Source organism: Anopheles aquasalis, chromosome 2 (genome assembly GCF_943734665.1).
Source record: "Anopheles aquasalis chromosome 2, idAnoAquaMG_Q_19, whole genome shotgun sequence".
Lineage (NCBI taxonomy): Eukaryota > Metazoa > Arthropoda > Insecta > Diptera > Culicidae > Anopheles > Anopheles aquasalis.
This window is the reverse complement of record NC_064877.1, coordinates 78,380,647-78,393,146: the sequence shown is the minus strand read 5'-3', so window position 1 is coordinate 78,393,146 and position 12,500 is coordinate 78,380,647. Positions and strand designations below refer to the sequence as shown.

The following is a 12,500-nucleotide window of genomic DNA, read 5'->3' as shown; positions in this document are numbered from 1 at the left end:
ATATTTAATAATAACTCGACTCGACTCCCCAGTTTGCAGTGAGAAGGTTTTCTCACTATGTATATAAAATATAAAATAGAAATATAAAATTTTTATATTTATTACATTTCATATATTTAATATATATATTTTTTATATTTAATATATTACTAATATTCTAATTAATATATTTGTATTATAATATATTCAAATATTATATTATATATTATAAAAAATAAAATACATAAAATAAGAAAGTTTCAATAAAATAAAAATAAATAATAATAAATAAAATATAAATATATAAATATATTTATATATAATAAATATTTTTATTTATATTTAAATTATTATATAAATAATAAAAATAATAATAATAAATATATTATATAAAATATATAATAATAATAAATATATAAAAATATATATTTCCATATAAATATATATTTATATTATTTATTATTTAAATATAATTTATATATTTATATTATATGCATATTATTAAATATTATTATTGACTCGACTCGACTCGACTCGTCAATAATATCAATATATTAAAAATATGTAAATAAATATATATTAGATATTTATAAATATATTAAAATATATCAATATATTAAAAATATGTAAATAAGTCGTCGTATAATAATAAGTCGAGTCGAGTCGAGTCGAGTCGAGTCGAGTCGAGTCGAGTCGAGTAGAGTCGAGTCGGGTCGAGTCGAGTCGAGTCGAGTCAATAATAATATTTAATAATAAGCATATAATATAAATATATAAATTATATATAAATAATAAATAATATAAATTATAAATATATAATAAATATATAATATATAATAAATATATATTTATATGTATATATATTATTATATATTTATTATTATTCTTTATATTATTATTATTGTTATTATTATAATTATATTAATATATTTATAAATATCTAATATATATTTATTTACATATTTTTAATATATAGATTATTTTATATTATTTATCATTATTTCAAAAATAAATCAAATAATAATGTACAAAAGAAATATTTTTTTAATAACAATAAAAATATTTAATATATAATAATATATTTATATATTTATATTTATTTTTATTTTATTAATACTTTCTTATTTTATATATATTATTTTTTATAATATATAATATAATATTTGAATATATTATAACACAAATATATTAATTAGAATATTAGTTATATATTAAATATATAAAATATAATAAATATAAAAATTTTATATTTATATTTTATATTTTATGTATATATATATATGAATCAACTTTTCCATAGTGAGAAAACCTTCTCACTGCAAACTGGGGAGTCGAGTCGAATCGAGTCGAGTCGAGTAGACTCGGGTCGAGTCGAGTCGAGTCGAGTCGAGTCAATAATAATATTTAATAATAAGCATATAATATAAATATATAAATTATATATAAATAATAAATAACATAAATAATGAATATATAATAAATATATATTTATATGTAAATGTATATTATTATATATTTATTATTATTATATATTTATATATTTAATATATATATTTTTTATATTTAATAAATTACTAATATATATATATATATATATATATATATATATATATATATATATATATATATAGTCAATCGAGTCGAGTCAATAATAATATTTAATAATAAGCATATAATATAAATATATAAATTATATTTAAATAATAAATAATATAAATATATATTTATATGGAAATATATATTTTTATATATTTATTATTATTATATATTTATATATTATTATTTATTATTATTATTTTTATATATTATATATTTATTATTATTATTTTTATTATTTATATAATAATTTAAATATAAATAAAAACATTTAATATATAATAATATATTTATATATTTATATTTTATTTATTATTATTTATTTTTATTTTATTGTAACTTTCTTCTTTTATGTATTTTATTTTTTATAATATATAATATAATATTAGTAATATATTAAATATAAAAAATATATATATTAAATATATAAAATGTAATAAATATAAAAATTTTATATTTTATATTTTATATTTTATATACTTTTCCATAGTGAGAAAACCTTCTCACTGCAAACTGGGGAGTCGAGTCGAGTCGAGTCAATAATAATATTTAATAATAAGCATATAATATAAATATATAAATTATATATAAATAATAAATAATATAAATAAATATATATATATGTAAATATATATTATTATATATATAAAATATTAAGTTATATATATAGAATAATAAGTCGAGTCGAGTCGGGTCGAGTCGAGTCGGGTCGAGTCGAGTCTAGTCGAGTCGAGTCAAAAATAATATTTAATAATAAGCATATAATATAAATAGATAAATTATACATAAATAATAAATAATATAAATAATAAATATATAATATATAATAAATATATATTTATATGTATATATATATTATTATATATTTATTATTATATATATATATATATTATATATTTATTATTATTCTTTTTATTATTATTATTGTTATTATTATTATTATATTAATATATTAATAAATATCTAATATATATTTATTATATTTTTAATATATAGATATTATTTTATATTATTTATCATTATTTCAAAAATAAATCAAATAATAATGTATAAAAAAAATATTTTTTTTATAACAATAAAAATATTTAATATATAATAATATATTTATATATTTATACTTTATTTATTATTATTTATTTTTATTTTATTATTACTATCTTATTTTATATATATTATTTTTAATAATATATAATATAATATTTGAATATATTATAATACAAATATATTAATTAGAATATTAGTAATTTATTAAATTTAAAAAATATAAATATTAAATATTTATATATTTAATATATAATTAATCAATCAATCAATAAATATATATTTATATGTAAATATATATTATTATATATTTATTATTATTATATATTTATATATTTAATATATATATTTTTTAAATTTAATAAATTACTAATATTCTAATATTAGTAATTTATTAAATTTAAAAAATATATATATTAAATATATAAATATATAATAATAATAAATATATAATAATATATATTTACATATAAATATATATTTATTATATATTTATTATTTATGTTATTTATTATTTATATATAATTTATATATTTATATTATATGCTTATTATTAAATATTATTATTGACTCGACTCGACTCGACTCTACTCGACCCGAGTCGACTCGACTAGACTCGATTCGACTCGACTCCCCAGTTTGCAGTGAGAAGGTTTTCTCACTATGGAAAAGTTGATTCATATATATAAAACATAAAATATACATAAAATATAAAATATAAACATAAAATTTTTATATTTATTATATTTTATATATTTAATATATTACTAATATTCTAATTAATATATTTGTATTATAATATATTCAAATATTATATTATATATTATAAAAAATAATCTATATAAAATAAGAAAGTTTTAATAAAAAATAATAACAATTTAATTTATTGATATTATTTTATATTATTTATCATTATTTCAAACATAATTTATAAAATTTATAATATATTTATTATTATTATTATTATTATTTGAAACAATTCAATAAAAAATAAAAGTAATAAATTAAATAGTAATAATAATAATAAATATACAATAATATATATTTATATATATATATTTATATTATTTATTATTTATATATAATATATATATTTATATTATATGCTTATAATTAAACAATTAAAAAAAATTAATTAATTTAATTATATTTTTTCTTTTTATTATATAGTCGAGTCGAGTCGAGTCGAGTCGAGTCGAGTCGAGTCGAGTCGAGTCGAGTCGAGTCGAGTCGAGTCGAGTCGAGTCGAGTCGAGTCGAGTCGAGTCGAGTCGAGTCGAGTCGGGTCGAGTCGGGTCGAGTCGAGTCGAGTCGAGTCGAGTCGAGTCGAGTCGATTCGAGTCAATAATAATATTTAATAATAAGCATATAATATAAATATATAAATTATATATAAATAATAAATAATATAAATATATATATATGTAAATATATATTGTTATATATTTATTATTATTATATATTTATTATTATTATTTTTAATAATATATAATATAATATTTGAAGATATTTTAATACAAATATATTAATTAGAATATTAGTACTATATTAAATATATAAAATATATATATTAAATATATAAAATATAATAAATAAAAAAATTTTATATTTATATTTTTTATTTTATATATTAGGTTGGGTAATAAGTCTTTTCGTATTTTGAGTAAAACTTCAAAGGGATATATTTTTAGTTTTGAGCAACTTTATTCAACCAAATATTATCCGTTTTGGTTTACCACCTTTTGCCATTTTTCGGCTAAAGACATAATTCCTTTAGTGTAAAAACTCCGTGGTTTATCGTTAAAAAACTGTGACACGATGTTTTATATTATTTTTTATTAAATATATAAAATATATATATTAAATATATAAAATATAATAAATAAAAAAATTTTATATTTATATTTTTTATTTTATATATTAGGTTGGGTAATAAGTCTTTTCGTATTTTGAGTAAAACTTCAAAGGGATATATTTTTAGTTTTGAGCAACTTTATTCAACCAAATATTATCCGTTTTGGTTTACCACCTTTTGCCATTTTTCGGCTAAAGACATAATTCCTTTAGTGTAAAAACTCCGTGGTTTATCGTTAAAAAACTGTGACACGATGTTTTCACATGCTTCTCTTGAAGGTAGCGGTACTCCACTAAGGGAGTTTTGCATAGAACCAAACAAGTGGTAATCCGATGGTGCAAGGTCTGGGCTATATGGAGGATGCATCAAAACTTCCCGGCCAAGCACTCCCAGTTTTTTCCGAGTCATCAAAGATGTGTGTTGTCTAGCGTTGTCATGGTGGGAGACGACGCCCTTTCTGTTGACCAATTCTGGCCGTTTTTCCTCGATTGCAAGCTTCAATCTCATCAATTGGTCACAGTAAAGTCTAGAATTAATAGTTTGACCAGTCTGGAGTAGCTCATAATGATTGATTCCTCTCCAATCCTACCAAACGCAGAGCATAACCTTCCGCGGCGCCTTCCTGGCTTTGGGACTGTTTGTGTAGCTTCTGCATTCTTGCACCATGATCGTTTTCGCACGTTATTGTCGTATTTGATCCACTTTTCATGTTCTGTAACCATTTGCTTCAGAAACGGTTCGATTTCATTCCGTTTCAGCAAAGAATCGCAGATGTTAATTCGGTCCAATAAACTTTTCGCTGACAATTCATGCGGTATCCAAAAATTGTGCTTTTTTTTAACCCACCCTTTTTTAAATGGCTCAAAACGGTTTTATAGTGAATGTTTAGTTCCTTAGCGATGTAATGGCTGCTTATGTGACGATCCTGGTCTATCCTTTCAATAATTTCATCGACTTTAGCAACGATAGGTCGACCAGAGCGAGGTGCATCTTTCACATCGAAATTTTCAGAACTGAAGCAAGCGAACCATCGTTATGCTACATGAACTGATTCAGCATCGTCCCCCTAAACATCACAAATTTAATTGGAGGCTTGCGTGGCATTTTTCCCTTTTTTGTAGAACATTTTCAAAATATAGCGAATTTCTTCACTATTTTCACTCATCTTTGAACAGCTATAACTTTTTGGCCACTGCTTCAAACTCTGTTTTGTTTTGATGAAAAGATACATCAAATGTCCCTTAACACAACGAGGTATGATATGACATAATGTGATTGATAACGGTGGAGATAGATGACTCCAAAGCCAGCTATTACCAAAATACGAAAAGACTTATTACCCAACCTAATATATACTTTTATCAACTTTATCAACTTTTCCATAGTGAGAAAACCTTCTCACTGCAAACTGGGGAGTCGAGTCGAGTCGAGTCGGGTCGAGTCGAGTCGAGTCGAGTCGAGTCGAGTCGAGTCGAGTCGACTCCCCAGTTTGCAGTGAGAAGGTTTTCTCACTATGGAAAAGTTGATTCATATATATATATACATAAAATATAAAAAATAAATATAAAATTTTTATATTTATTATATTGGCGCTTCTACTACATCGATTCGTTCGCATTCGACATCAAAGAGTACACGGTGGACGCGGACGGCAATCTGAGTGAGTAGTAGTAGTGTCCGGGCGGGCCGCTTGGAGCGATATCAATATCTAAGACAGTTTCTACACACAGCCAAAATTTGGCGGCTAAAGTCAAAATTGTCGGCAAAAGTCAAAAGCTCCATATAAAAAAAATAATGGTGTGTGTAGGGACGCTTGAAAAGAAGAACTTCAGAAAAACTACAGAATCATCGCGAAATAACTTTAACACACCTGCAAACAGCTTTTTTTAAAATATAATATGCTTTAAGCTGATCGGCAGACACATAATGCTGCACTCCAGTGTAGGCCGTACCGTAGATGTAAATTTGTCTCCATCTGCCATTATTTTTTCCAAAATGTTGGAAAAATGAAGTTCTCTTTTTTTGACTTTAGCCGCCAAATTTTGGCTGTGTGTAGAAACTGTCTAACACTCCTTCACCTTCGTTATCACAGCCAACGAAACCGTTCTGATAAAGCTGAAGGATGACGAAGCACCAACCGAGTTCATTGCCGACGGTATGACGAGCGACGCTGACGGTAATCTGTACGTGGCCATGTTTTCCGGTTCCAAAATCATCAAAATCAATCCAGAGGATGCACCATCGGGGGAGATCACCTTAAGATGTGTCCCTTTTAACCGCTTTTCCTTTGCAGGACGGCGCAGATTGTCCAGGAAATCCCTCTTCCAGTGGCGCAGGTCACTTCCGTCGCTTTCGGTGGCCCTAATCTGGACGTCCTGTTCGCAACGACTGCTGCCAAGGAGCTGTCCCTCCCACAGGAACCGCCTGCAGGAGCGCTGCTCCGGATTAGCGGCCTGCAAGCACGCGGTACTCCGATGAACGAACTTGTCCTGCCGACCAGTTCCAGTTCCTAGTGCCCGCCCCGTTCGTTCCCGGTGCCGGTAATCATTTCAATTTCCACTCGATGAACGCCTCGCCTCGGCGGCAGGGGCTCTCCTTTTGTTTTTTGTGAAGAAGTGTCGCATCCTCACGTCGTTCCGTTGTCCCACTACTTTGGTTTCCCTGGGAGTGTAGCCTGTGGCGTCTAGCCGATAGCCGACTGCCGGAATTTGATCACAATAACAATAAGTGCACCAATTTCGACTAAATGTTGAATAAATAAGGGATTTACATACAGCCTGCAATCCGGCCTGGCCTGGCTCCATCGGTTGTCCATCCGCACCGCACTGTTGGGTGCTGTTGGGTGTGTTTGGCCGTTTGGCCCTGCCACCGTGCATGTGTATATGTGAGTGTGCGTGGCCATCGCACCAAAAGCCATCGAGTCCGTCCGATGCCAGACAATGTGGCGCTGCATGGCGGCACTTTGGAGGGCAGGATCTTTATAATGTTCCATTCCGTTCCGTTCAACTCTGCACTCAACTGCAAAACTCCAAAATTGCCGACGGCCCCGTGCTTTGGGGTTCCTGGCGAGGGGTCTGGTCCGGTCTGGTTGTTTTAAATGGAGATAAATTTATGTTTTATAAATGCAGATGAGAAGCGCCGGCGAATGGCGACCAGTCACCGAGTGTTGTCGCACTCCTCCTCCTCGCTAGCCACCGTTTCTCCACACCGGTCTGGGGGTTCTGCTCTGATCTGCACCGAGGTCTGGTCGAACCTTCTAGGATCCGTCCGTTCCGACTTTCGGCGACTCAGCTCCCATCAGCTCCGATTATCATCATCTGGCCTCGAGAACAAGATTGTCGCCTGGCCGGACGCCCAGTGTCCGGCAAACACTCATTACCGGCACACCTGACCCTCTAATCCACGGGGCTTGGTCTCTCTCGGGTGCTTTATGTCAATCAACCGCGGCCACTCCACTCTACGTTTCGCTTAGCGCTCTCGATGGTCCAACAGTAGAAGAAGAAGAGAAGCATCCCGAAAGTGGCCAATAGCACTAACACCCTGGAGCACTGGAGTCTGAGGTTGGCTTATTCATCAGCTCGCAGCGGTCCGGACCACCCTTCCGGGGAGCGAAGTTCGTGGCGTGGCGAAAATAATTAGAACTTTCGCTCCGTGGCCGAGACGAGCAGTAGCAGAAGCCACCAGCAAGTAGCGGAAAAGGGATTAGGTGAGATTACATTAAATTTAATCTTATTAGCCAAACAGATAACATGATAACACACGTAATCGTAATTGTTAACGATGCCATAAGTGTACGTGTGAATGTGCGTGGCTTTGGTGTGGCGTGAAGATGGCTAGCCCCACGCGTTATCCTTTGTGGTTGGTTCAACTTCAGACCCTGTAAGCCACTCACCTCTATTGGATGGATGCGGACCAGCTCCTGGGGCAGCTGGCGGATCGAAATCGCTTCTGCATACGATAGTGTCTGTCCTGACGTGGCCGTACTTTGTGCTGATTAGCTGACGAGAAACTTATTTCTTCGCGACCGGTGGAGGACCATCGACCTTTCCTTCGAAATGGAGCCTCTAGAGATTTGCTCCCATTTGCTTGATTTTACTTTTGAGCTGTTGCTTCATGTGGTTAAGTAAAATGATTTGGAATTAATGTATTAGAATGATTTGCCCAGATGATTGTCATCATCATTTGCACCTTCTGTCGCCAACTGAATTGAGCAAACACCATCCAAGAGAGCAGCATATGGAACCAAACATGTTTTCTAAGCGGAAGAAGACAGTATTATCCTGCCAACACCTTTTTGGGAGGGCATTCCGTGACACGCTCTCACGTACTATCCCCCGAAAGTTGCGCATTCCATCGTGCATCGAGCGTGCCTGCCACATAGTTTCGCTCGAGTGTACTATAGCGCCCCGGAACTTTACGATCTCCGCACGTGAAGTGTTCGGGAACTACGACGATAACATTTTAGCAGCAGTTTGCAAGTAGAAAAGCATGTAACGAAATTGTTCTTGTTTCCAACGAAGCGACCAGGAGCGAGCTAGGGATAGAAAAGGGGGGATCGAGAGGGAGAGAGAACACTAGAAACAGTCGAAAGTCAACTCCTCGGTCATTATCTCGTTAGCGGAATAGGTTATGGTACGGGGGAGCTTTGTGGAGAGTTTGTAGCTGCTCCACTACCTCCGTATTCTGTTCATGGGCTGTGATGTTGTTGCTAAACTTGCATTTATAAACTTCCACCACAAGCACCGTGCTCGTGTGTAGCGAATCAATTGTCCTTGTAAAGTGTACATTTAGTTTTATATGATGACATTCAATTTCATGGTAGTAAATGCCATGATACACACCATAACCGAGTGGAAAATATGTTTATGAATATTATAACATCGCATTTAACAAATATTTTGTTTAGTTTGATCAATTTAGTATTACTTATTTCAAATTTACGTATTGCTGATTATTGTAAAGCGTTAACGAGGAAGCTATTACTTAGCCAATGACTACTATTCACAGTAGTTGCCATACCAACAGTCCAGCATCAATTTCTTAAAGGATTCTGACAGCTCTATGCTGTGAGCTAGTGGGAAATCAACAATCTTTATGAATTTACCTTAACGACTCAGCTTTAATCCATTAAGCTCGAGGTCATACCGGTTCTTTTAGCTTCTCAAGAGCCGATCTGTCTTTGTTGAGATACTCCTGCACTTCTCGTGGTTCTATTTAAAGATTTCATCACCACCCTGGGCACTTGCTCACTCCGCTACCTGTACTCACAGCATCGCTTGTGAAAGGATTGAAGGACCACTCGCTCGCTCGCTTTTCCGCATACCTGGCTATTCAGAATCCCTGATCCAATCTCCGAGCGAGCTCCAACCCTTTTCCGAATCCCGGTTTCCCATTCCCGGGCGCCACGAAGCACGATCGTTTGCCGACCGAAATGCGAATGTTTCGAGGATGATTTGTCCAGGGGCTTAAGAGCGCCATGAATACACAGCTCTTAGTCCTCTATCCTCCGCTCAGTCACCCTCAACTCCAGCCTCGAGCAAGCCAGCATTTTCTATCGGACACATCAAAAGTACACGCCAAAAATCGCCATTCTGGCCGCGTGGCCCTCACCATGATGAAGGTTTTTATTTCCACATGCCCAACTGCTCTTCTCCCTTTGCCGCACGAGGAAGATTGATCGAAGGAAAATTTCAATTTTCGGTCCGATATTAAAAATAATGACAAGCATTTATTCTTCCCGCAGGAACCAGACGGTCTCTGAGAGCGCTAGAGAGGGTGGCCATCGCCAATCCTATCGCTGCCCAATCACTGCTTTGCTCCCCCCTTTCGCTTCGGACCATAACGGCCAGAGTGGTGCTCATTTCCCTCACTCGAACGCTCACTCAAGCGCCACGCGTGGACGATGGCGCAAAGGACGCGCCACAAAACAGCTCACTTCACCGCCGATGACCGCCAAAGGCGAAAAAGGGACGATGAGGAGCGGGTGTATGAATATGAAAATCGAAACTCATCCTCCACGGGAGGTAAATGAAAAACACATTGCCCCGATGGCGCTGAAGATCGTGAGCTCGTTGACGGACCGGATCCACTTCGTGTTTGACGCGATTCTCGGGCTGCGGAATGGAAGAATGGAGCCGGAATGAATGACATGATATGAGCTTGTGGCTTCAACCCCTACGCTAATGGTGCACGGATGGGTAAGAGGGGGGGGGGGAGGTTTTGGGTTTCGGAAAGATAAGTGAAATCTCACAGAATAATCATGCTGCAATCAGACAAAGATACTACGCTGGCACGCGAATCGAAAGATGGCTTTAGATCGATTGTTATTGTTCGAAGTTTATTCAAATCGTTTGCACAACTAAACACCCTGCAACTCCAACTCAACTCCTGACTCGGCGTGTGCCTTTAATTATGAAATCATCACCCGGCAGCAGCGTCACAGTCACTCCGTTCTGTTGACCAAAACAACACATCACGCCCATCGCATCGATGGGTTGATGGTTTGAATAAATTGTTTAATTTGTGCAACGAAAACAGACAAACATTTGCGAAAACGCACTAGCCGCACCACCGGTACTAATGCAAACGAATGGCAGCATCACCACCACCAGCATCAGGAGTGTGTCATGTGTGGGTTGCCCATCCTGGGCAGGTGCGATGCGCTCCAGCAAACCGAGCAACAACCCAATGATGATGACGTCCGGATGATGGTTTTTGGTTCGGAAATGGAAAAGGCCAGATCAATCGGGCCATGTGCGTGGAGAAACTGGACAACGGAGCAACCGGGAGGGGAGCTTCAAACTCAAAACCAGATACCAGAAAGGGGGGAGAAGATTTGTTTTGACGTTTGCCTATCGACCGCAAACCGACCACCGACCTTTACCGATGTCATAATCTGGTGGCAGCAGAGGAGGAGGAGGAGAAGGAGGGACATGAAATCAAACACATCTTCCGCCGGCCACCGGACACATTCCTGGCCGTGTATGACCGCACGATAAACCTCGCATCGTTATGAAGCATCGTTTAATGGATTGAATGTGGTTTTCCGTCAACCGTCGCTCTCAGGGCACGTGCCGGCCACTCTTGGCTTCTGTCCTCGCTTTTTCTAATGTAGCTCTCTCCTCCTCACCCACTCACTCAATCTCTCCCATTTAATGCATTTCCGCATCCGCACGTGAGATCGCACTGTCTCTTTTATTCTAATCACGAACCGCAGCAATGGCCAGAGCCATTTCCGAATCTATACAGGCTCACAGACCTGTCTCTCTCGGGGCGCTTCCGCTACGCAACCGATCGAATGCGAAAGGATACGTTTGCAGAACGAACGCTGACCTGGAACAGCCTGCAAACGGTTCAATTATGGTGCCTTGGTGGAGGATCGTTAACGAGTGTGCCATCCGGAAGTTGACCGAGCCGCCCCGGAAGGACCGGGATGGACCAAAGCCCGGGACCAACGTCACCGATCCGTGCTTCACGATGCTCCAGCTTGCTGGTGCAATTGCCAGTTGCATACTTCGACGGCCAGATGTGTGTATGGCAATCCTTGTGGGAGGTTTTATTTCCCTCCTTACCTCCACCTCACAGCCCCACTACTCAGCATCATTGTGCCAGGGCTGCGAAACCAATTCGGGGCCTGGAAGTGGTTCCATTATTGTTGCGGGATTCTATGTGGTAATTTTCGTAAATTTGGTTCCCTCGATTCGTTATTTGCATATTTAAATAAACAGTCAGGCCGTGGCGGTATGGCATGCTGTCGTCGCGTGTGGAGGTGGACAATTGCCATCGCACTATCACCAACCCTTTTGCTACCGTTGTGTGCTCAGTCCATTGCAAAGGAGGATGTTGAAATGGAATTGCATGCGTTGTGGGCTCGAGCATATACGATGCATGCATTCCTTTACAAGTGTTGGTGTGTGTATGTGTGTGACTGGTATTTATTTTAAATAATTTAACGGATTGATATCAGCGGGAACAATCGATTGCGTATTAATAGATTTGCTGAAACAAAGGCAATAGGAATTAAGCCATTC

At 34.6% G+C, this 12,500-nt stretch overlaps 1 protein-coding gene across 1 annotated transcript in view; it reads left to right on the top strand.

Moving 5' to 3' along the window:
• The window catches only part of LOC126577251 (regucalcin-like), a 30,158-nt gene extending 23,175 nt beyond the window's left edge, over positions 1-6,983 (top strand). The window contains exons 3-5 of the mRNA XM_050238724.1: positions 6,059-6,130; positions 6,563-6,701; positions 6,764-6,983. Coding sequence (XP_050094681.1) covers positions 6,059-6,130; positions 6,563-6,701; positions 6,764-6,983 — 431 coding nt within the window. The remainder of the gene's footprint in view (positions 1-6,058; positions 6,131-6,562; positions 6,702-6,763) is intronic.
• The last annotated feature ends 5,517 nt before the right edge of the window (positions 6,984-12,500 follow it).